The sequence below is a fragment of the Acipenser ruthenus genome, chromosome 3 (genome assembly GCF_902713425.1).
Source record: "Acipenser ruthenus chromosome 3, fAciRut3.2 maternal haplotype, whole genome shotgun sequence".
NCBI classification, from domain to species: Eukaryota; Metazoa; Chordata; class Actinopteri; order Acipenseriformes; family Acipenseridae; genus Acipenser; species Acipenser ruthenus.
Window position 1 is genome coordinate 88820780 of NC_081191.1, and position 27193 is coordinate 88847972.

At 36.5% G+C, this 27193-nt stretch overlaps 2 protein-coding genes across 6 annotated transcripts in view; both read left to right on the plus strand.

Moving 5' to 3' along the window:
- Window positions 1-1136, plus strand: part of pign (phosphatidylinositol glycan anchor biosynthesis, class N) — a 29027-nt gene extending 27891 nt beyond the window's left edge. For all 4 annotated transcript variants that reach the window (XM_059018724.1, XM_034921072.2, XM_034921071.2 and 1 more), the window contains exon 29: window positions 62-1136. In XM_059018724.1, coding sequence (XP_058874707.1) covers window positions 62-185 — 124 coding nt within the window. In that variant the 3' untranslated portion in view covers window positions 186-1136. The remainder of the gene's footprint in view (window positions 1-61) is intronic.
- Window positions 272-26779, plus strand: LOC117972373 (probable G-protein coupled receptor 141). Of its 2 annotated transcripts, XM_059018725.1 has the most exons (4): window positions 272-388; window positions 19841-19933; window positions 22168-22274; window positions 24579-26779. In XM_059018725.1, exon 4 carries the CDS (start codon window positions 24595-24597, stop codon window positions 25537-25539), a length of 945 nt encoding a protein of 314 aa, XP_058874708.1. In that variant the 5' UTR covers window positions 272-388; window positions 19841-19933; window positions 22168-22274; window positions 24579-24594; the 3' UTR covers window positions 25540-26779. The 2 variants fall into 2 exon arrangements, with proteins under 2 accessions (XP_058874708.1, XP_058874709.1); XM_059018726.1 differs by lacking the exon at window positions 22168-22274.
- The last annotated feature ends 414 nt before the right edge of the window (window positions 26780-27193 follow it).

A 27193-nucleotide genomic window follows, 5' to 3' on the forward strand; every position in this document is an offset into this window, starting at 1 on the left:
TCATGAGATCTTCTCCTCAGAACTCTATAAGTAGTACTGAAAGTGTTTTTTTTTATTTCAGCATTAGTCATTATGTGATTGTGATGTCCATGACCATCTTCCTGATGTTTCTAAGTGTGTTGGCTCAAGTCCTAACCTCAAAGAGAATCCTTCTTGGTGGGAAATTGAAATTGCACTTCATGTGAATGTTGGCATTCTGAAACTGCTGAACAAAAAACAACTGTCATACATTTCCTGTTTTGCACACACATTTGGTGTCCCTGGGAGTACTGGTCACTGAAAACATCTGTGTCAGGGAGGTCCACTGGATGACTCTTGAGCTACGTATAGGACTGTCTCGATTTAGAGGTGAAGACTGGATATTCAGCAGTGCAAAAATAAATGTTGGGTAAGTGATTCAACATGTAACCTGTTTATGAGCACACAAATACTGACATGGTGTGCATTCCAGTTTCAAAAAGAAAAACACATCCCATGTATATTGTTTGTTTTGTTTATAATGGCTCTCTTGTTATCGATAAGGCTCTGGGACTGGCTTTGTTGTTTGGGTTTGTAAATAAAGTTTGTTGAAATTTGTATTTTTGTTAATTTGGCAGGGATGGGGTTAAAAAAGGGTGGTTTCAATCAACAGGGATAGACAGGCACTGGCAGTTATACAAACAGTTGCACAAAATGTGGAAGAATGAAAATAAAACACTGATCAAAACAAAACTACAAAAAAAGAGGTGACCGTGAGCCGTGTTCGCTACTTCCCGTATGTGGTGTTGATGCATGACTACATAAATTACTAATATTGACAGGTCTGATTTGAACTACTTACTTATTGGTTTCCCTGTGCTGGGTGCGTTTTTCTAAAGGTTAGAAGGGATTTGTTCCAAAGCAAACCTTTTTCAAATCAGTCACCAGGGAGTACAGGTGTTTCTGGATGATATTGCAATTGCTAATTCATTGACTCTGGAATGCTTTCATGTAATAGTAATGTGAGGATTTTTATGCTTGTTTATGTTTTTTATAACATGAGAACTAGTGGAACGCTCGTGTGTCAGATTAAAAAGAAATTTGTGAATAAGATGCTATGTTGTCATGTAATGTACCGTACTGCAAAGTAACATTTTAATAAATAATGGTATAATGTCTACCTGTCTATTACTGTCTGTATTTAAAGAGGAACTTGGTACGGGCATTAAAACACATTTCATGTAGTCTTCTTCTTAGACTCAAGTCATTTTTCAGTCATCACATGCACATTGCATAACTGTGGCCAAACAGGGCTCTCCAACAAGTACTAGGTGCATTTTAAGAGCCCAGTAATTTTGTGACATGTACAGAAAAATAGCATTACATTTATCCATGTGTTCTGCTTTCTTTAGTCTCATAATCGGAATGGAGACTTTGTCTGATACTGTGGTCAGACATGCGGTGTGGGACTTTTTTGGGAAGAAGCCAAGTTGATGACTCACACAGACTACCAACCTAACCACCCACATCTAAGATACCAATTGTGCCGTTCCATTGTATAGCGTTAGTTAGGCATATGAGACCAACCACTTGTGCCCTTGATCCTATTTCTAATAAACTATTAAAATATGTATTTAGTGTTGCTAATATAAGCATTTTATCAATTATAAACGAATCACTTTCATCTGGTATAGTTCCCTCTGCACTTAAGGTTGCAGTGGTTAAAACCCTGCTTAAAAAATGTAATCTGGATCCTACAGTTATTGACAACTATAGGCCAATTTCCAATCTTCCATTTTTAGCCAAGGTCTTGGAGAAAGTTTTTGCCAATCAATTACTCAGATTTCTAGCTTGTAATGCTTTATTTGAGAAATTTCAGTCTGGATTTTGATCTGCACAGGGTAGTAAACGATCTTTTGAAAAGCTGTGACTCTGGCTTTCTTTCAATTTTAATTCTTCGTAGTCTTAGCGCTGCCCTTGACACTGTGAACCATTCCATTCTATTAAACCGGCTTGGGAGTTTAGTGGGATTGGCAGGCGTTGTCCATTCTTGGTTTAGGTCTTATCTTTCCGGTTTCAGTACGTTTCTGTCGGGGAGATGAAGTCTGATTTGTCAGAGGTTGTCCATGGTGTTCCTCAGGGTTCTATTTTAGGTCCCCTGTTATTTTCATTATATATGTTGCCATTAAGTGATGTTATCCGCAGGCATGGAGTGCATTTCCATTGTTACGCAGATGATACTCAGCCATACTTTTCTTTCAATCCAGACAATCCCTCTACTGGGGCGCTATTAGCTGCTTGCTTTGCGGACAGAGTGTTGGATGTCACAGATTTTCTGATATTGAATTCACAGCACCAATTAAAAAAATGTTGATTTATATCAAATAGATCTTAGCAGCATTTCCTCAGAACTAAAACTTGAAGCAAGAAATTTGGGGGTAATTTTTGATCCTGTTCTATCATTTGTGTCCCATATTAGGAAAAGTACTAAAGCATCTTTTTTATCATTTGAGAAATATAGCTAAACTTAGATCAATTATTTCTGTATCTGATGCTCAGAGGCCAATGCATGCCTTTGTTTCATCAAGAATCGACAATTGTAAATAACTTTTTTTCTGGAATTCCAAAGTATTTGGTGTCTCGCTTGCAGCTTACTCAGAATTCTGCTGCAAGAATTCTAACTAAAACCAGAAAAGGTGAACATGTCTTGGCCTCCTTACACTGGCTTCCTGTGCAGTTTCGAATTGATTTTAAGATTTTATTTTTAACTTATAAAGCCCTTAATGGATTAGCACCCAGTTATTTACAAGAGCTGTTGATCCCATACATTCCTAAACGGAATCTTAGATCTCAGGATGCAGGGCTCTTGGTTATTCCGAGGGTAATTAGAAATAGTATGGGAGGAAGGGCCTCTTCTTATGAGGCTCCTACATTATGGAGCGCTCTGCCTTTTTTTGTCAGAGAAGCTGGGAGTCTTGCTGTTTTTATGTCAGGCCTTTTTATTATAGTCTTTATTATTGATATCCATTATTACTGTTTTTTTTTTAAATATACATGGTTGGAAATGTATGTACTTTTATTTAAAATAGTCTTTTTTATTATAGTCTGTTTTATGCTATTTTAATGTTTTATTATGCTGGGTGTATTATGTTTTCTGTGAAGCACCTCGGGGTCTATGACATAAAGTGCTATATAAATGAAATAAATAAATTAAATAAATGTTCAGTCTCTCTTGTACTGTATTCATTTACAAGCGGCAATAGACCTGTGTGAAACTGATTAAACATGTATTTATCGCTAAAATGTTGTATAATCTGTTGCTTAAATTGTCACCTGCCAACAGGAATTTTATATTTATTTTTTAATGCTGCGTGTAAACATTTAATGAGGATCTGCAGAATAGAACTGACTGGTCTGTATACTAAAAAAGATAAAAATTCTTAGAATCCACAATGCACTGCATTACAACATAAAAAAAAAAACACTGGTGCCAATTCAAGACTATTTGTATGCATTTAAAATTCATCACATACAGCTGTAATAACTAAAATGTGGCTTCAGTACATTTTCTGTTTCTGATCCTTTCAATTCAGTTCTGTAGTGAAGAAATTAAGCTGACAAATGGTTTTTGATTCAAAAACACTTTATGTACAAGAAAGGTATACCTCCAATACAATCATATAAGCACGAGATTTAAACTGACTTTGGACAAGGCCTCAGTACAGCTCAGTGCATGATATGTTTGTATCAGAAAGCACGGATATCCATGGAGTCAATTCGAAAGAGATGAAAAGACTGACAAAACTTTACAATGTTTGGCATTTATACCTTTGTAAGCAATTTTTGACTCCACTCCCATTTATCTTACTTCTGTCCAATGATAGGGGTTTCCACTCTATCATTGCACATTCCCTCTGCGGGGGAAAAGGGGGGGGTTGAATACCACTTTGTACCTAGCAGGGTGCATCCCTCTTGTCTTTCAGTTCCCCTCCCCCATCTCACACTATCTCTGCTAATATGCTGCCTTTTGGCGTTTAGCTCCGACACTTATCTGTGATTTCTAGTTGTGTTAGGCTGTGCAAAACTGCACATAGCTGGTTTTGCCGATGGGAAATGACGGGAAAGCCATCACTACAGTCCACCCTTTTTGTACTGAATTGTACAACTACAATCAAGTACAACCAAATTATTATGTATCTTTTTAGTTATTCCTTAGCTTAATAAAGCTATTGAGCAAAATTATGATTTGTAATGAGTCAGAAACTGTTGTAGAATGAATGAGGTCGCTATGGCATTCTTAATAACATATTGCTTGCAGGATTTTGTTCCCCTGTTGCAGCCTCTCACCATTGGTCACCCTTGAAAATCAGGATCAGGATTCTCACTTGCTATGCAATCTGAGCTCCATTAATCCTTTCCTTGAAAGTGGGATACTGTTCCATCGGGTTTCGCTTCACTACATGCTTTTTGCAATCGGATTTCCGCTGACACTTTATTGGCAGTGAGCCTCTCTGGATCTCGTCGCTTGTTCTTAGCTTTGGGGGGATTCCTTCCCCCACCTCCTCGTATTGGGGTGTGATGCTTTCCACCTATAGTCTGTTGAAACAGGATTTTCAAAATCACGTGCAATATTTCTATTTTGTCTGCCAATCATAGCTTAAGTGACGCTCTTTAATGTCATGACCACAGCACTGTTTGATCACTACGGCATTGGATTAAGTCCCTCAAATGATAGACAGTTATTAATTAACTGCAAACATTTCACATACTAGGAAAGTGGTTATGTTTGTGTTAATTGGGGTGACTGCAGGACGTTGCCATACCACATGTGTATTAGTTTCATAACAGCATGCTTTGTGCACCATACCACTATCCTTTCTTTGTAACCACTGTCTGAGATTAAACATAACATGTGTCAATACCATATTTACATTATTCAAAACACTTTTACACTCTGGACCAATAATGATGTCTTCCTCCATTAGGGGGGGTGCCTTTTTTTAGTTGGGCACTCCCTTGGTTGGTCATTTTTGCAAGAGGTCAGAGTTATATTTCGAATTGATTTCCAAATAGAATTTTGACTGCTCATGTTAAAGTTATTCATCAAGAAATAGGTGTTATCCAGCCATTCTTTTAGTGGCTGGCATTATCCCTTCTCATATGTTCCTTCATACTGACCATACTGTACTGCTTAGAGCATCATTATTGGACCATAGCCCTACCTCTAACTCCAAACATTGTTGAGTATGCTGTTTAGTGTCATTGTTTACAATTGTGGAGGAACAGTCTGTGATCAAGAGTTCATGCTTGATTTGTTTAGTATAGATGCTATTCTCCTTTTCTCCATTGAAAGATGTGCTCAGGTTTTCATGTGGGTCTCCACGACTCCAGCTGCAGGATGTAAGTTTAAAGCCTTTTGGCCGTGCCTGTTGTCTCAGTGCACGTTTGAACTGCAATCGTACACGCTGTCCTTGTTTAATGCACTGTGTCTTCTTGTGGTAGGGTCCTGGTATACTTGCCTCAGGCGGCCGAAGAGAACACAGAAGAGACTGAGGTAGAGAGATTGACATTGATACGCCGACACAGGTGCTCAGGATTTAATCAATAAACATAAACAAAAAGTAAACAATAATGTCATGTGACGCTACCAGCGATGGTAGCGCACAGAGGACGATACATGACTTTACAAACACTCAAAATAAAACACAATACAACAAACTATAAATCAAAGGTGCCGTGAAAACGGCAGGCCTGGCAGCAGCCCCGATCACAGTGATCACTATGTTTTTATACTGACGCTACACTGAGACACGCCCACCTGCTTGCTGGAGCAGCTCATTGCTTTCAGCTGCTGCTCCAGACAGGTAATCGTCCCTGGCGGAGCGCCACAGCAGTTGAACAATTAATTAAATCAATTTACAACAAATAACGCAAAAATATACAATAAAACTACATATTTCCTATGTGTAGGGCTTCCGCCCTACCACACTTCTTCACCATGGTCGCAGGAGGGTCCCATCTGGCTTCCGTTATTCTGTGGAGAGGGAATGATTGAGTGTAGTATATACTGTTATGCAGTTTTTATAACTTTCACTTGTGAAATGTGATACCATTTTATTTATTTTTATAATGACTCCCATATACACATTGACCTTGTTGCTAACCGTATATGGACTGTGTCATTTTGGGGTGAGGGGTCTCTTTGGTATAAATACCCTGGTCGGTATGCTATTTTCTACGTTAATTTCAGATTAGCGTATTTTTCAGCTTGCATCATTTTTTTTTTTTTTTAATACCAGCTTCAATTTTGAACTGTGCTAACCTGTTCTGCACCTGTGTCAAGTTTTCAATTAGATTTTTTTATTTGAGCGCTTACCATTGGATTAGGATATTTTGGAAGCCTCATTATTCTCCCTGCCATCATTCATGCGGGCTGGTCCCTGTTGATCTGGAGGGTGTGGCCCCTATTTTGGCCAAAATTACTGAAATGGTTTGAGGCCAACTGTTTCCTTCTTTTTGAAACATTCTACCTCTTTAATGCAATCTTAGAAGTTCATGTAGCTTGTTCTGTCACTCCTAAGCTCTAAAAATGATAGTCTTATATGAAGTTGATGATGGATTTACAAAAGTTAATTTCTGATATTATTCTTATAAAAATGACAACCTTTTATCAATTTCTATATTTACAGATATCTCCAACCTGTATCAAATCAATCCCCATAATATTTTTGCTCAGTTCTAAATCAGAAAAAAAACAACAGCATCCAATATCATCAACACACACCCATCACTTTCCTTGAGCATACTGGCAAGAACCTTGCATAATTAATCTACATTAACCCAGAGGCAGTCTGCAAAACAGACCACTCACAATTTAGCTTTGTTTCGCAGGATAGTGGTTAATTTAAGTACATAGTCATTGTTACAGTAATTACCCTATCACTACCCATCTGAATCAATTTCATTTTATTTTACATTCGATATGTATATTCCCCTTTAATTGTGAACCTGATATAAAATATCATTCTGCAGCTTTCTCTCTCTCTCTCTCGCTCTCTGTTTATCTGTCTATAGCAAATATGTTGTCCGTTTTTAAAACCTTTTTAAAAACATGTTAGTATGATTAAATACTACTGCATTTTGAAATGTTAACAAATGTGTTTAATTGGTGAAAAATAGAAAGTTTCTAAAACTTTACTGCTCCGTTTATTTCAGACAAATTTAAATTTTACATTTTACATTAACCATGGTGGAATTTAACCATCAAAATAATCAAATTCATAAAATAATAGCTTTCATTAAATTTATGAACAGTACTCCAAAGCCTTATTAATGTTACTTGCCATAATCTAAACCATGTCTGGTTTGCACCATAGCAACAATACAGTAACACTTGAATATAAAGTCTTATTCATGCTATTTGCAATACATTAAACCACGTCTGGTTTACAATATTGCCACAACACAATAATACTTGTACGTAGACTTTAACAACTACGTGTAATCACGAGAATATTTTTTAATAAAAATACTCCCGGTATCTCAGTTTGTGACAGATTTAACAATCTCCAAGAACTGTTTTCCTCCTCTAATTTTCCATAAGCAGTTTTAAAACCACGCGCTCTCACTCACTTTTTATTTTTCATGCAGCCAGCGCTTGCTGCTGGCTTCTCCCACCTCTGTCTGTAAAACAGTATTCAGCTAAGAATGGCACGTACACAGACAATAGCTGTTTTTTTCTTTGTATTTTGTGGAAGCGTATAACATATATTAAACATTTTTTTCAAAGCCTTTTAAAATACCATTTGTGAAACCAGACAGTACTCAAATTTAACTCTGTTATCTGCAATATATTTTAGTGCCATTTTTACGGCGTCAATAATAAATTGGCTGATAAGCTGAGTATTGTTAAATGTTTTTTTTTTTTTATTCTTAACAGAAACTGGCTTCCATTCTCAAACTGTAAACAGGGTCTGTCTCTATCTCAGTCTAATTGCTGCCAAATGCTCTGCTAATTCGTAAACACAGTTTACGCATTCACGCACACACATAGGCCTACTCAAGATTCACACACAGTTAAACACACAAAGACAAACACAACAACATACTTCAACATAAAGGCAGTTCGATGCTAGTAACATAACTCGGTACTTTATAGTACTGAGTTTCAGTTTCATTATTATTTTTTTATTATTTGTTTTCCATTCAAAGAAAATATTATCTCCCTGCTCAGCTCAGGCATGAACTAAACAATTATTAATAAACATATTCTCAAAATTCCTTTTTTTCCTAAGATGTTGCTTTATTTCCTTGCTTAAGCAAAAACAGTCTAACCCAAACAATCATTAATAAACAACTTCTTAATTACCATTACTCTACTTTGGAAACTACCTATTATAGCTCTTATCTATTCTATGTTTTGTCATCATTCTTTTTACTGCCAGATTCCTTTTTACACTTGAATGGATACAATCTTTTTTTTCTTCTAGTGTTTGATTCACTTTGATTAGCGCTTGTTCTACATATGATATATCCTTGGCCATTTTAATTTGATTATTTTCCCTGTTGTATATAATACTCGGAAGTGCCACAATAGGGCCTCTCAGCGACCGAATCTTATATATCAATCTGGGAAATATAGTCTGGGGAGGTGATTGCAAGGCCTACCTGCCCGTAGGTCTCACCCACCAGGATTTTAAATGTATGTAACTCTTGTTTGCCACAGTGGGACTTATGATAAGAGATTTTTAACGTTACCTTGGCTCTTCACCAGGATTTTTAATTCACGTGACTTTGCTGCCTCAGCGGGACTTACAGTCGAGATTTTGACGCCACTCTGGCTCTTCACCAAGATTTTTAATTACATAACTCAGTTTGCCTCAGCGGGTCTTACGGTCGAGATTTTGACGTCACCTGGCTCTTCACCAGAATTTACAATTTGCCGCTATTTTTCTTCACTTATTTTTATTTTGTCCGTGAATTCCTGTAAGTCCCTTACACTTCGAAAATCACTATTTGATTCTCTCTCTACCATGGGATCTCTCCGCTGAGAGATTCTACCCCGAGTACCTCGACTCACTAATTCTTTGCCTTTCTCTTTCCCTTCACTATGTGCGATTTATTCAAAAATGGACTCACCGGATGATATAATACCGCTGACGAATCTGAAACCGCACACCCTGAAACGTCGTTAAGGGTTGCTTTTCAGGAATCCCGGGTTTCGGCACCAATCTGTAGTGAAGAAATTAAGCTGACAAATGGTTTTTGATTCAAAAACACTTTATATACAAGAAAGGTATACCTCCAATACAATCATATAAGCACGAGATTTAAACTGACTTTGGACAAGGCCTCAGTACAGCTCACTGCATATGAAAGCACGGATATCCATGGAGTCAATTCGAAAGAGATGAAAAGACTGACAAAACTTTACAATGTTTGGCATTTATACCTTTGTAAGCAATTTTTGACTCCACTCCCATTTATCTTACTTCTGTCCAATGATAGGGGTTTCCACTCTATCATTGCACATTCCCTCTGCGGGGGAAAAGGGGGGGATTGAATACCACTTTGTACCTAGCAGGGTGCATCCCTCTTGTCTTTCAGTTCCCCTCCCCCATCTCACACTATCTCTGCTAATATCCTGCCTTTTGGCGTTTAGCTCCGACACTTATCTGTGACTTCCAGTCGTGTTAGGCTGTGCAAAACTGCACATAGCTGGTTTTGCCGATGGGAAATGAAAGAACTCGAAACTTACACAATACTGCATATTAAAACAAGAAACAAAACACATACACACTCAATTTAAACATGATTAAAAACAACTTAACTATAAAAGAAAAACACACACATAATGTAAAACTGATAATTAATAATATAATTAATACCTAATGCAGAAAGCCATCACTACAGTTCCGTTGGTCATTGAAATAGACATTCCACTATAGTTAGTTTGTTAGTTAACTTGGTACAGTATGAAGGTCAGTGAAACTACAGTAGGTCCCGTGCTGAGGCTCGAGACCGAAAGCTAAGATACATTAATATCATACTGTGACCAGGTTGGCTGGTGGTGACATCAGGCCAGGAAGCAAGTAGACAACAGACTGATGAGTTAATGAAGAAATGTGCTGATGCGCCGGCTTATTGAAAAATAAAAAGGGTGAACAAAACAAAAACACTTGAAACAAAAAGACGCTATGGCCAAAGTAAACAAACAGACTAACAAACAGACGGACACGGAACAAACAAGTGTCATGCTGGTGTTTAACCAGCACGCCTAGCAATTGTTTTCTTTTGATTTATTTTACCTCCTTTGTCTACTCACATTCTCCACTTTGAACACCCAACTCCGAGTGAGTGAAACACTGCATCCTTTATGCAGCTGTACCGAGACTTGATTGCTAATCGATCATTCAATTGGAATCTCGATACATCTGCACGTGAACTAATTGTGCTCTCCGTGCTTCCATACTAATACCCATTTTAATCTGAACGTCGAGTGACTGTGCAATCCCTGTGCCTAATTACAACTATATATTTTAAATCACTCATGATAACCCACACTCCGTGTACCAACATATACATTTCAGCATATAGAAGCATCCCAACAAGGATTGGAGGCCAGTGTGTGCCAACATTTGTTTTCCACTGATGCATACCATGTATATGTACTTTTAGAATTGTAAATCTCTGGTCATTTCTCATTTATCAAATACTTTGACAATTTTGTTTTTTGCCTGTGTTTTTTTCCCTCCATAAAATATCCCTTCTGAAAAACAATAATGTTACACTCAATAGTGCTGAAAAAAGCTTCTAGTCACAATGTTTGTCATTGATTTTTTTAAATAATTTTTTTTGGTATTTCTAAAGTACAATTGACTCTGTTTAATAGTTTTTAGATGATATGACTTAAGCAGTGATGCATGTGTACGTGGATTGCCACATCTTCAGACTTGCTTGTTATCTTGTTATACAAATATTGGGAAATTCTGAAACTTACAGCCACAACGAGAAGATATTTTTAACGGGCCACTCTACAAACTGTCTTCTGTATCTGACACCAGTAACTATGCAGCTATAGTATGCTCGTTTGCATAGCAAACCCTAAGCCTTACAGTTGTTGTAGCTAACAGAATACTTTTCAGAAATCTTACCTCTCGGACAATTCCACTAACTATATAGGTCTTGTGTGCAGTTTTCAAAGAAGTTATATTGCTTGTTTAACTTGCATTATAACTTGTGTTTGTATTTTAAAACATGTCATCTGGTACCACACTAAGTTAAAGACATTTATCAGTTTGCAGCAAATATGTTATTTTTTGCACTTCCTGGGTCACGTCACCTCAGCAGTGGGGTCAAGGATCTTAATGACTAGAATGCTGGCTACTGACAGGAAATCCATTTAACTTTAAAATTCCTTTTGAAATAATTAAAGTTGTACCTTTCAAATTAAGTCCAATAATGTTTGCAATAATAACAACTGTAGCGGACAGTACAGTCAGATCAGGTGATTGCTGGATGTAATATACACCGTTTAAACTTGTTTGAGAGTTTCAAGTCCCCCCCCCCCCCCATCTCTTGCTCTCTTGCAGCTTTGAAGCTCAGTCGTAAAAATTCCTTTGCGTTATCACTAACTGAAATCTCTGCACAGGCCATTCTGGCAGACTTTGACAAAAACCAGTCCTGAGCTAGGAGGACTGATCAATGAAGCTGACAAGTGAACTGTTAATCACGAGCTGTGGGAAAGGCCAAGGAGTGGCCAGAGATGAATTAACCAGTGTTTAAGCACGTTGCGTGGTTCTGAGAAATGAAATGAAATGAAAGCTGAACTGTTCTGAAGAAAGTTTCTGAAGCTTGGAGAAAGCAATGGGAAAGTGTGCTGGAATCATGGGAGAATCTATGGTCTGAAAACTGGCTAAAATCGTTCTAAGAAGGCTGAAATCAGCTTTGAAGAGGGCCCTAGCTCCTTGCTCTACGAGAGACTGAACCAGTAAACGGGACGCTGCCTTGATCTGAAAGCGGGTCTTGGTTTCCATGTCGCTGCGCGAAAACTAACTGAAGCATAGCCAGCAGCTGGGCCTAAGTACTAGCCATACAGAAGAATTTTAACGAGAACACTTCTGCAAACTACATAACTTTTCAATTGCAATGCATTCTCTGAACTGAGTTACATAGGTCAACACTACTGTTTCCAGTCAGAAACCTTCCGACAAATCGAAGATAATGTTGCAAGACTATTGGAAATCAACAAGCTACTTCCTCTGAAAATAACTATTTGTTTATTGCGAGCCAACGCAATACAATGCGTACTTCAAGCAAAGTACAGTCTTCTTTCATTGGAACTTTAGATCCAGAGAACTGCCGTGTTCACCAACAACAAAGATTGACTTCTTTGTTGAAAATCGATAAGTTTTCAACATATCAAATATTAAATATTCGAGAAATTAACTGTAGCTAATGCTATCAAGTTAGTGGAAAGATTGTTCTTGGAACAGAATATAACTTCCTTTTTTGGAGTATGTAAGAAATGCATTGTTTGTTGAAAATGTGCAACTCAAAGGAGTTGCCTCATAAATGCAGAGAATTTTATCATTGCCCCATTTCTGAGTTAATTTGAATATATAATCAACTGAGGTTGATAACATATTATTAGTTTGGTACATCACGTCTAAACTATATTAAAATGGTAAAACTAATTTACTAAATTAGGTACTGGAATGTTGGATTCTGTTCTGAATGGGAAGCTGAATTAATTCTTGTGCATATTGATATGAAACATGATAGCTTCAACACAAAACAAGTATGGAAAATACTAATGCAAAGTAGATACTATGTGTGATCAGCCATAATTAATATTAGTATATTAACCATGTATGCTACTAATGTTGTGGTCGTAGTAATTGTTTGAGTAAGAAATCAATGAACTGTATACTATTCATGCATATCTCTAACTAATTCCCTTTTTTTTATATATATAAATTTAGTCGTTGCCAATTATTTTTTATTATTTTCTCCCCAATTTGGTAATGGCCAATTATTTTTAGACTCAGCTCACCGTTACCACCCCCGTTGACTCGGGAGCGGCGAAGACGAGTGTGTGCCGTCAGCCGACCGCTTTTTTTCACACTGCAGACTCACCATGCAGCCACCCAAGAGCTACAGCGTCAGAGGACAACGCAGCTCTCGGGCAGATTACAGGCAAGCCCGCAGGTGCCCGGCCAGACTACAGGGGTCGCTGAGCCGAGGACACCCTGGCCGACCTAACCCTCCCTCCCCCCAGGTGGCGCTCGCCCAATTGAGCGTCGCCCCCTGGAAGCTCCCGTCCGCGGTCGGCAAAGGAATAGCCTGGACTCGAACTCACGACATCCAGACGAAAGAGCGCATCCTACACTCCACGGGGAAGCGCCTTTACTGGATGCGCCACTCGGGAGCCCCTTGCTAATCGCCTTTCTGTAATATTAGACTTAGTTGTGCACCCTTTTTATAAATAAATAAAATATTGTTTTATATTTCTGAGATGTGTGACTGTCGATTATTGTCAAGGGAATTCGAGTCCTACATGATCCCGAACTTGAATAAGGTATATCTAATTTCTTACATTTTGACGTACCTGAGTGGGCGACTAGAGACTAATTTATAGTTAAATAAATTGTATACTTAATTCACTACACAACATAACACATTCCTTACTTAATTCCTTTTACAGGTATTTTTGATGCTTGCATTAACACCTCAAAAACCTGAGAAAAGATTCTCAATTCAGAGATCAAAAGACACTCAGATAAAGGGGCAGCAGTGTGGAGCAGTGCTTAGGGCTCTGGACTCTTGACCGGAGGGTCATTGGTTCAATCCCAGGTGGGGGACACTGCTGCTGTGCCCTTGAGCAAGGTACATTACCTAGATTGCTCCAGTAAAAACTCAACTGTATAAATGGGTACTATTGGGAGGATCTCATCCCGGCCAGAGGATTTGTTTATTTTAAGGGCTCATAGTCCCTTTAACACTTCTGTCTCTGTTATGCTAAAGTTATTTAAAACTGAATAGGAACAGGTCGACATGTGGGGCATGTTGTCCGTATCCTTCTTTGTAAAAACTTGTGAAAAGTAATCATTTAATATATTTGCTATTTTATTTTCTTTGTCTATGATTTTGCCATTTGTATCTCTTAGACATTTAACCTCCTATTTGAATGTGCATGTATGTTAGTTTTAAATTCACAATAACAATAAGATCATTTGATTGTAATTGAAATTGGACCTGACGCGCCTGAGACGCGCTGAATAAATGGACCGCAAAAGGTTAATGTGCCAAAACCCTCTACTTATAATCTGTGCATATGAAAACTTCACCTGTATGCATGCAGGGATTAGTTTGCTGTCAGGATGGTAACAGATTTGGCAACAAAACCACTATAGCCAAATGTGTCGACAGTTACAAAAAAGTATGAAAAATAGTTGTTTTTTTACTGGGCATTTGCTTCTCTTTTTAACATATGGGAACATTTCTAGCCTCCCAAACTTAAATCAATTAATTAAATGTTCCCTCATCTGGTGCTGGCTTCAAATATAAATCACTGGATCTTCCTTTTTGCAAAGAGCAAGAGCATTGGCTATGGCTAACAAGCCACAGTCACTGCTGCCCTGTTGCAAATGAACATCAACATGTTCTAAGATGATCAATGGATCAGCAGAGTTCAGCATGATACTTACAGAGCGTTTCAGCTCTGGGGTGACAGTACTACAGTAATAGACCTGAACAGCAGAATCAGACTGTGCATGCACATTTGAAACTGTTATCCAGTGGTTGCCCTGTATATTTAAAATTTGGACAAAGGGTCTTGTGACTGTGGCTATCAGGAAAGACTGAAACAGGACACAACTCTGTAGCCCATCAATAAAGGGATATTCTTGACTGGGTAAGTATTGGGCCTAGTCAATATGAATATCCAAAAGCCGTGACCCATCACAAATAACATGAAGGTGTAACTTCTCTATTCCTCTGCTGATTCTTTTTGCTTTGGCTATGGGCTTGTGTTTGGTGTGGGGTTCCACAGTGCACACAGCATCCAGTTGTTTTTCATTTTGTTTGTCGATACCTGCAAAGAAAGAAAAAAATGTTTGTTGTAAATGATATACAGTATCGATTACCATCATGGAAAATATAGTCACCTTTATAACAAACAGTTAGATCATGGGCCAGAATTTGTGACTGGAAATTTAGTATTTTGTTTCCAACAATACTACTCGTATCTATCTATCTATCTATCTATCTATCTATCTATCTATCTATCTATCTATCTATCTATCTATCTATCTATCTATCTATCTATCTATATGTATACCCTTATCAGATTTCTGTTCTGGTAATGGTACACTATCTTCCTTATCCACTGCTAAACAATCCCTTTCATCCTCCATCAACTGGCTGGATAAATTACATACGCTGTCTGCAACCCCATCACTCGCAGGTGTGCTTGGAGTAGATGTCATACCTGAAACACATAAGGAACTACGAGAAATACGTATGTAGGGTTTTACATGTGTCAGGGAAGTTTAAAAAAAAAAGGTTTTCCCATTCATATTTTTAAGAACTACACAATTGTTGAAAATCTCATCTATTACATATGGGCCAAGCCAATCAAATTTCAATTTATCTCCCTTTTTGCCCAACCTTACCATATTCCTGTGAAGCACCTCATCTCCCTTTGCAAACTGAAAGCACTTCACACCCTTTGTTTTCTGTTTCTCAAATGAGAGTGTCTGCTTATCCTGGGATGCAGAAATATTTAGCCTTACATTTTCAAAAATATCAGTCATCTGGCTACTGTGTTCTTCTACATTATTACATACACCAGGAACACCTTCTGCCAATGATTCTTCTGATGAACTGCCAATTTCAGAAAAATGTTTCTGATCTCTACCAAACATTAGAAAAAAAGGTGAGTACTTTGTGGACTCTTGCCTGGAAGTTCTAATCACAAAAAGAACAGGCTCCAGAAAGACATCCCAGTCGTCCTGCTTTTCATTTACTAATTTGGACAGGGCTCTCTTAATGGTCTGATTTGTTCTTTCAGCCTACCCATTTGTCTGAGGATGATATGCAGAGGTTATGAGATGTTTCACCCCAAACTCTTCAAACAACATATTGTTTACTTCATTTACAAATTCCCTGCCTTGATCTGTTATTATTTTGCCTGGGGGTCCATATCTAAAAAAAAAAAGACTTCTCAAACAAGATGACACTGATTATGCAGTTTTATCTTTAATACTAAATGCTTCAACTAAATATTCCAGTCTTGTGAGTTTTAGCAAGGAATGACACTGAGACAAAGTGTCAAATGAAATGTCGGGTCGGGCCGGCTCAGTGTTTTATAAATAAATGCATTATTACATTTTAGCAAGTGTTTTTTTTCCTCTTGCAAATGCAAATGCCTTCTAAAATTACTTCCTACTTATCATGGAATGGCGTATGGAGGCTGTTGATATAAAAATAAAGCTGTCTACTGACGAATGTTTAGCAGTGGAAAGTTCTGTCGCTGGAAAGGGTAAATATTCGGTTTGGAATCATTTCAACGTTGTTGTTTTCCATGATAGTAAAAGTTCAAGTGGATTTCTGTACAGTGCAAATCTTGCAAACTTTTACTTAAATATGACAGCAAAAACAGTCGTACATGGTAATTCCGTGGTTTGAGAAACTTAAATGACATTGTTTTCACCAGTTTTGGCGTCCTCCAGTGGAAACATTGTTGTTGTTAAAACTCTGGCATTGAGTTTAAAGTCTGGTGTGATATAATGACAAGTCATCGACATATAATTTGATGTTCAACGTTAACTTTGAACTTTATCCAAACATGATGCTATATGTCTGTATCTGAGACTACTAAGTAAAATGTTCATCTAACTGGATGCTTCGCTCAGAGTATTTCTTTTCTTTTTAATGTGCATTTTGACTCGAAATATGCTTTCTGTATTTTAATAGCATGTTTGATATTATTTATGGCGATATTGGGGTCGGGCTTGGTATGAAAAAAATTAAAATGTCTCGGGTTCGGATTGGCCGTGGTCGGGTTTTAATTGTATACCCGAGCTGTAAAGTAGGATGAGCAGTCACAAAGCTTTTATACTTGGGTCACACACAATTTCCATAAATTATATGAACCAAACACACACACAGTGACGGGAACGTTTCCAAAGATAACAGTTCATATTGTTCTTAAATTCGATGACTACATTTTTTTATCTAGGATAATTATATAAATATCCTTATATTAATATCCTTAAATTATAAAAAAATATCCTTACCTTGATATTTTTCCTACCTAAAGCAATTAGGCAGCGTATCACAGTCTGTCATTCTACCACCAAGTAATAAAGTGGAATAGTTGTATGCTTCATGTAGCCTAAGTTTAAAATAAAGCACATTCAAATAAAAAATAAACCAAAACAAAATGTATTTATTGCCATTGCTATTTAATATAGACTATTAATAAATACATTTTGGGGGGTTTCTTTTTTTTTTTAAAGTAACTAAATGCACGCAATCGTTTAAACAGGAAGTTTCACATACAAACAGACAATTGAATCTACACCAGTGAGAGGCATGCGTAAAATAACAGGCACAAACCGAAGCCATAAATCAGAAAAAAATGATAATACATCAAGTGTAAGCACGAAACTTCGATATTATAATGAGATTCGTACATTTGCATACGAAAGTACTTTGAAATGAACAGTCCTAATGAAACTAACTTACAGGAGTGAAAATGACTTTAATACATCGCGGGTAAGTCTACGAAGTCACAATAACCTACAAAAAGGTCAAGATACGAAAGAAAAATCAATGATACATAGAGCCCAGGGTGTTCAACTATTAAAGTTCACAGACATAAATTGCTGGCATGAACCCTCCCTTTAAATTCAGAAATTCGCACATGAGCAGTATAAGCAATATCTACTTATTTCAGTCTACAAATTTCCCGTGACACCGTCATCACCAGGGATCCTACTGAAGTAAACAGCAGCTACATATTTCAGCATGAATTTGACACTCAGTGCGCCTCCAGGCTTCACCTCTGTACACCAGAAGCAGTTTTACAGTGCTTTGCAATACAAACAATATTGAACTTTTATGTACAATAACATTGTACATTAAACCTTGAGCCATAAATCTATAGGCTATATACTTGAATTCTCCACTCATTATTTTATATTTTATTGAAAACAATATATATATATATATATATATATATATATATATATATATATATATATATATATATATATATATATTGTTTTCAATAAAATATAAAATAATGAGTGGCGAATTCAAGTTTATAACATGGAATAAGTCATTACCGATTGAGAGGTTAAAAAACGTATTGAAGGACTATAAAACAAATTAAAAAATCCTAAACTAATTCATGACAGTATACTCCTTTCTATACTTTTTAAAGTCAGTTAATTTTAAACACGTTGAAACTGCAAACAAAACAATATTTGTACCGTTAACTAATACTGAAATGACCTTGCTCATACATAATCGTATCTATTAAAGACGGGCGGTGCATTTGTTTGTGAACGTAAAAAATGTAATGTAAAATGTAATTTATTTACAAATAATACATAAAACACAATTGAAGAATAATTAAAAGTAATAAAATAAGATAAAATAAGATAAATATAGTTTATATTACATAATACCTACAAATAAATCCACCATAGCAAATCTAGTGTATTCGTAGAACTGCAAAGACAAACAACCCTCACCAGGCTAGGAGACAGATTTGGCCCCTACATACTACGAAATATTTTATGAACATAGCTTTATGCCATTCAAAAATACACATCATACTTGAAATCTATATACTTTCAACTATTAAGATTTTTTTTTTTTTTATCTTGATTACCTTCAACAATATGTACATAAACGCTAATATAACACGACGCTTTATGTTATTTTTCAAATTGCTCATAAAATGGCGGAGACGAAAATGTAAGAACACTTATTTTGCTAAATGTCGTCATCTAAGTGTGGCTTATAGGATCAAACTTACTGGATAGATATGGTACTTTGCCTAAAGGCAGAAGTTTTTGATTGGCCACATTGAACATGTGACTTTTATACCTCTGAAAACAAGGTGCCTTATCTGTCCCTTAAACGGATTTAATGGCATTTAGCATTTATTATCTAAACGCATTGGTGTTCTACGAAAAAAAGACACACTCAGTAAGCATAAGAAAATAATTTAAGAAAATAATTGAAATATGTATATATTTAACCTTGGATGTTGCATATTAACGACATCCCTTTCAAAATGTTAAAATTAGTACACGTTTTATTATTTCTCAAAGTAAAGCACACACAACATATTACAATATACTAGTTGGACATTATGAAAACACATCGTATGTTCAGAATCTGAACAACGAGTTTTATTTTTAAACAGTGTGTTTTAACCGATAAACATCTAAGAACACTTCAACTGGTCTCGATTTTTTTATCCTGTATAATAGCAAGCAGTTAAGCTACTGTCTGTGGGCTGTTTTTGCTTGTGATCATTTGCTACTAATCGTAGGGGAATAAGTACATACAAAAATATATGAACGTGTATATCTAAACAGCTTTTAAAATTAATTATTCAAATCAATGTATTTGAATCAAGATGAATATATGTCTGTTCACAGGTGTATATATATATATATATATATATATATATATATATATATATATATATATATATATATATATATATATAGTTTTGCTTTAACATTTCGCCTTGTTCTTTCTTGTTCATGGTTTCTGTTAGTTTTAGCAATGATAAAACACCTTTCCTGTAAGTACTGTGTAATAAAATCACTTCCTTATTTTTTTTTTTGGATCATAGGTGCATTTGTTTCCTGTTAACATTTCATGCAGTTCTTACTGCAACAATGTGTTAGCAGCAAGCAGAGCGAGCAGCGAAGAGTGCTTTATTCTGGTAAGTTAAAAAAAAACAAAAACATTTCTGATGTACACGTTTTAATATATATCTTGAAATTAGATTTATAGTTTTAAAAGGAGGTATAGTTTTGTCTGAACTCATGAAACAGTTCATGGAATATTCAACATTAACAATAGCTTATTTTAAAGTGTGATTAATAAAAGTAGAAAGATGTGTAGCTTTACGCAAAATAATGTGAGGCGTTGATGATAACAAGTGTATTTATTCTTGTTCTGGTCAGCATTGCACAGTTTTTCCTTTGCTAGCTTCAGAAGATGTTTTGCAAATGTGAAAAAAAAGTTTAGTTGCTTGTAGTTTAGTTGCTTGTAGTTTAGTTGCTTGTAGTTTTGTACCCCACAGTAACATGGATTTGATTGTGATGGCTATGATTTTTACATTTGGCTGAATACTTTGGTCCCAATTCAAAATCCTGAATAATGATAACATTAAATGTAATTGTATGTATTTATCTTTTTTTTTTTTTTTTTTACTTTTCTTTATTTTATTTTTTTAAAATATTCACTAATACCCATTTGAGTAGTTCTGGATACTGTTGCTCCAATATGGAATAGGCTGAAGTGTCTAAAGTAGCTTTAGTTCTATCAGACTTTGTTTTATGTTATCACAAGCATTGCCTTGGTTACTTTGGCTCAGCCTAGCTGGCATTGCGGGTAATACGTACCTTTAAAACCCAACTGAACTACAGAATGCAAACATGTACAAATCATGTGGAAATCAAAGATTACTCCATTCCTCACTCTGTAAAGATGTTCTCCAATACCAAGCTATCTACTGCTATGGGCAAAAGTTTTGCATCACCTTCATAAAGTCGAATGAAACCTTCTGAATAATGTTACGTTAACATATTGAAATACATACTGTTTTGTGGTTTTCCATATACTTAACGAAAAACTGACAAACTGAAAAATGTGACGTGAAATCCTAAAATTCTAGGTGATGCAAAACTTTTGACCATAGCTGTATGTAGAAATTTGCTGTAGAATGTTTCAAGGGAAATCTGGGTAACCTATGGGCAATGTTCCCTCCTAATTTGTTTTTTGTAATGAGCGGACTACAAATTTTTCTGAGCATTACTTTTCTGTCAATGGGCAGCTTAGTTGAATACTAAATAAGTGACGTCATAGTTCATATAAACTGCCCATACCACTAAACAATGATCACCAGCAAACTTAATTGTCAGTAAATGCAACACACGCAACAAATAAACTCGAAAATATCAGCTAGAACAAGGCACTATAAATGATTTTAAATAGACTAAGGGTTTAACATCGTCCGACCACACTTTCCATCCTTTCAGCGCCTTCCTAATTACCAACCAAAGAAATAACATATCAGTGGATCACGCTCACACATCTACGATCAAAGAGAAAAGCAGGAAGCACACACCAATGCAGTTATCAAAAAGTCCACGTACTGCTATAACATAACTTTTCTGCATTTGTTTTATTTTTTATTTTAAATGGTGTTGTAAAGATGTTGCCGTCTCTTCGAGTTTTAAAATAGTGAGGTCACTTGTAGGGATTTATGTTTCTATGTACTGTACTAAAAAAATAGTACATTCTTTTTTCTTGTATATACAAAATAAATACCACTTAACCTTGCAACAGTGTCATACCTTTTCTTTTCCTTTGTGTTTGTTTCTTAACTTAACATGCAGTCCAAATGAATAACAATAATACTTAAAAAAATGATTTGCAAGCACCATCTTCTCATCAGTGTTAAGTTTTACACTATGTCGAGAGGTGAGTGGGTGGGCACTGCATTGTCTTAAAACGCACTCGATTGGCTATTGCTAGGTAGCTCTTTGTTTCTTCTAACCAATAAGGTTTCCTCGATGTCCAAACTGATATACGCAAAGCAGGTGATTGACACCTCCGCGGCTGTGCAGTATTTGTATCCCCCAAAAAAATACAGTATTGGATATATTTTAAGGGTCCTAAAGCTACATGAGATTTTATGAAGTGAGCATGTGCGGTGCTGCGCGGCCTGTTTTTGGTGCGTGACACCCACCAGATTGCTGCGCGGCCGCGCACGTGCACAGTTTAGAGGGAACATTGCCAGTGGGTATAAAAGGCATTAAAAGCACTGAGATGTATCACTGTGATTGGATAATAAATGATAATATGATTTAAAAACTGTATCTAAAAGTTATTAATTTAAATTTTGAACTGTTTTTAATTTCATACATTTTCTTTACTTGGTGAGACCAGACTTTGAAGTGGAACACAAGAAGCCCTTCCACCTATCAACGCTTGTTGCTTGCTAGCACCTTGTTAGCTCCAGCACCAATTGTTTCCTAATTAACCCACGTCACCTGGTAAATTATTACACCATTTCTTATTTAAAATTTCTGTTTATGGTCTCTTACTCTTGGATTAGTTTCTAAGGTAATCCTTATTTTTGATTAACTCCACTTTTTTAATTAGGGGCTTATTTTAATCTGTAATGATAACCATTAATTAATTATAATAGTCATATAAAATAAAAATGCAGCTATATTCACACGTTCTGTAATTACATTTGTTTCATATTTTCCTTTTACTCTTAAATAACAATTATATTCACATTTAATGTTTCATAGACAGGATAAACATGTATTATCCTCTTTGGTACTTTTATTCAGTATACTGAATGTTTTTCATTTGAAATCGCCCACACTATCGTTAGCCAGAGAGCCCTAAGTTACAGACGTTCAGAATACTGAACATTCAATATTTCAGGGTCCCAAATATTGGTCTCATATTTGGTTTGTTTTCGTGGTCTAATGTAAAGTAAATAAAGCGTTTCACAGCCAAATTTCATTTTCTATTAACAAACCTGGTCTCAGGACCAAGGAGATGTTGCTTATTCATTTTACCAATGCACGTCCATAAAGCACAAGAACGCATTGTGACCCATACTGGCCCCGTAAGCTTGGAGTTATATGAATAAAATACAGTTTCATATTCATGGAACTGTTCTAGACTGCTGTTATTTTTTCAGTGCAAAAATACAATTAAAGTTAATATTACTGTGATTAAATTTAGATCATGGCACCACTATCATAATAGTGGCATTAAAACAAACCAATAACATTTGTAATAAAGATAACTGAGGGTCAGACTGAAGATATTAGCAAAGCTCCTTTTTGTGTGGTTCCTTGATGGCAGCTTCCTAATTCAAGCTTCAAATGCCTGTAACTCAGGCGTTGTCTTGTAAACTGGTATATCATTTGCGGCCACGTTAAGTAAATCTGAAGGATTTCCTTTTTGCCACAGAGGAATTGTTGGAAGGATAAAGCCAATTGTATCCTAAATTTGATAACTTGACACATGAAACCACTTTCTTTCAAGATGCATACTATAGCTAATGTCTTCCATTTTAACAGTGTATCCATATTCCGATGATCCATTATGAATCTAAAAGGGTTACACCTTTCTATTGCGCCCAAGGTAGTGCTGAAGGGGGAGGGTGGGGTGAAGGAGACAACAATGCATATCATTCTCTAAGAATAACAGAAGGGTTATGTATATAAATACAAATGACTAACCTTGGTAGTTTAGTTTTGGGTGACTAAAAAATAGCACAGCCTTGTAATATATATATATATATATATACACACACACACATGTATGTATGTATGTATGTATGTATGTGTATATATATATATATATACACGTGTATATATGTATATATATATATATGTATATGTGTATACAGTGCCTATAGAAAGTCAACACCCCCTTGAACTTTTTTCACATTTTGTTGTGTCAGTGCCTCAGAGTTTCATGCATTTAAATGAGGATTTTTTTCCACTTATCTACACACTATACTCCACACTGTTAAGGGGAAAAAAGTTTTTATTGAGAAAAAAAATTATATTTTAAAAATACAAAACTGAAAGATCATAATTGGATAAGTCTCCACCCCCCTGAGTTAATACTTGGTGGAAGCACTTTTGGCAGCAATTACAGCTGTGAGTCTGTTGGGATAGGTCTCTACCAACTTTGGACACCTAGATTTGGCAATATTTGACCATTCTTCTTTACAAAACAGTTCAAGCTGTCAAGTTCCTTGGGGAGCGTTGATGGATATTTAGGACATTTACCTTTTTGTTCCTTAGCCACTCCAGTGTAGCTTTGGCTGTGTGCTTTGAGTCGTTGTCATGCTGAAAGGTGAACTTCCGTCCCAGTTTCAACTTTCTTGCAGAGGGCAGCAGGTTTTCCTCAAGGACTTCTCTGTACTTTGCTCCATTCATTTTCCCTTCTATCCTGACAAGTGCCCCAGTCCCTGCCGATGAGAAACATCCCCATAACATGATGCTGCCACCACCATGCTTCACAGTAGGGATGGTGTTCTTTAGGTGATGCGCATATATATATATATATATATATATATATATATATATATATATATATATATATATATATATATATATATATATAATGTGTGTGTGTGTGTGTGTGTGTGTGTAATGCACTCTGAAAGCATTACAAGTATTTTCTTAGTTGATTTAAATCTTACCAGACATTGAGAAAGATTCCTGGTCCAAACATTTGTCATAGGAAATGAGAAATGCTATGAACTTGTAAGATAACCATTGGTATACTGTAGTATAATCTCTCTTTCTTTGTTTTTAAAGGGAAACAAGAAAGAAAATGCCACATCTGGATAACATAAATAGTTCATCAAACTTCTCATCAGACAGCAATGTAACATGCAGCAGCATGCAACGAAATGCATACAGTATTGCTTTGATCACCATATACAGTGTTGTCCTTATAGGAGGCATCACAGGTGCAACACTCATGATCTGCATCCTGAAATCAAACATAAAGTCTGTGACGATAACTGCTGTCTTAAATCTTATTGCGATACATGTTGTCTTCCTCCTGACTGTGCCTTTTCGGCTGTATTATTATGCCAGCGATAATTGGAGCTTGGGGCCAGGCTTCTGCAAGCTGGTCAGTGCTATGATCCATGCACACATGTACATAGCTTTTGTCTTTTATGTGACTATTTTGGTAATCAGGTACCTCACGTTTTTCCAGAAGACAGGCAGGGTAGAATTCTACAGAAGACTACATGCTCTGGGCTATAGTGCAGCAGTGTGGGCAGTCATGCTCATTATTGTTTTACCAGCCTATATTTCCCAGTATGGAAATTCCAAATACTATTGTAATACAACATGTTTCCACTTTCAGGGAGAGCTTGAGAAGTCATCGGTGCGTATCCTGAACTACACAATGATTGTCATTATGCTTACTACAGTCTCTATATTGTTCTGCTGCCAGCTGTACATATTATGGAAAGTTGTAAGACAATATAGGGCTGCCTTGTTTGCTCACCAAGAGTTCTGGGCTCAGATAAAAAGCCTGTCCTTTGTGTTAGTTATGATAATCTGTTTTGTTCCATACCACATGTTTAGGATCTACTATTTACAACATGTCAAAGATAGCTCCTGTCTGTCCCAGCAAAATGAGGTCTATCTGGCCCTCACTGCTCTCAGCTGCTTTGATCTGTTGACCTTTTTAGGAAGAGGCTCTTATTTGTACTGCCCTGCTTCTTGCACTTCAGTAAAAAGCGTATTTCCTTGCTGCTGAATCCATATCCAATCAAATGTGGGTGAACCATAGTAACAAGGTACCTAGGGTTCTGGCCTAACATGGACCTTAGCAACACCTACATATGCTTTTGTTCACAAAAGTGGTCAGTGTCTGTTTCAAGGAATGAACGTCGACAGCCCCAATGCAGAAAGCAATATCAAACAGTCCTTGAGAACTACCAGCACTCATGAGTCAGGGAGCCCTTTAGGTCAAACCTCTACTGTAGAGTTTGAACGAGTGGAGGAAATACAACCTTTCCCCCACAATATTCAGTTAGTAAAGAAAAAAGACAAAATGGTAAAAACATTAGAAATTAATAGACAGCTGCCATTACAAAGACATGCTTACCATAAGGTGAAAGAAAACTGCACATAGGAGATGTTCAAGTATAACATCATCAAGCAAACCACATAAGCAAATCACCTCCATGAGAACATGCTAACTGGGGCTGGAAAAATTCTAATTTAGACCTCTTTGATCTCACAGGATTGTCCCCCTGCTGCTGTGAGGTACCTGGAGTTATTTCAGATGTAACACATGCTACCTGAACACCTGCTCTATCATTAGCTTAAAACATTCAATTATCTTTGTTTCCAGTAGGCACGCTAACAGTATGTACCAATATACAATATTCTATGGGTCGTCAGTCAGGATGCTGGACAGCATCCTGACTGACGACCCAGGGATCATATACAGAACATGTTTATTAATGTAAATAAATCACATTAAAGTACACCCTTCTTTCAGTTGTTATTTCTTATTTTAAAAAATGTACATGCATAAAGTGTTAATTAAAATAAACCATGCATCTTCTATCTAATTTTATTTGTAATGTTATTTCTTTTGCTGTACATAACGGTGTCAGGTTACAGGTCGGGAGGGAGATTTAACACCAACACAGATGTGTTTCTGAATAAAATCCATACAGTACTGTAATTTAACTTGAATTGCTTAAAGAGCTTACAAAGTGCTATATACATTGTAGCGATCTCGGTTAACGCAGGCAGGCGCATCACACAAGGCGAGGCAATTCCCACACAGGCAGAGGGCGGGCGCGAACCCGGGACCTCTCGCACTAAAGCATAGCGCAGATACCGCTGTACAAAAGACGAATTGCCTCGCTCTGTGATGCGCCTGCCCACGTTAACCGAGATTGCTACATTGATGGGATGCAGGTACCTCGGCACACACTTGTTGGACTGAAAGAAGGGGAAAGAACAAAGAAAAGGAGCTAAAGAGAGAACGAGCTAGACAGTAGCTTTGTTAAGCAATAATTGAAGCTAAAACAAATAAAAAGTTTAGCCTTGAAACCTTGCCTTGCATCCTTCTTGACACTGCTACTATATATATATATATATATATATATATATATATATATATATATATATAGTCAGTCAGTTTTAACTACCTTGCGCCAAGCCCTTTACATTCATTTAAGACAAGGAATTAGTACTGGATCCTGTTGTGCTTAATTACACTATGTAACACAATTTTTGTTCCTGGGTAGTAAGTGTTATTTCCTAATTGCTTATGCCTCAAAAGTATAGAAAATGGCTATTATTCCCCACAAACTTTGCTTTTGTGACCAGGACAGTGATATTTTGAAATTTACCTATTTCTAATGAGAAAACGGGCGAATTTGTGTCTTTTC

Excerpts from the sequence above, each read along its gene's own strand:
- LOC117972373 (XM_059018725.1), top strand. The coding sequence starts at position 24,595 with ATGCCACATCTGGATAACATAAATAGTTCATCAAACTTCTCATCAGAC.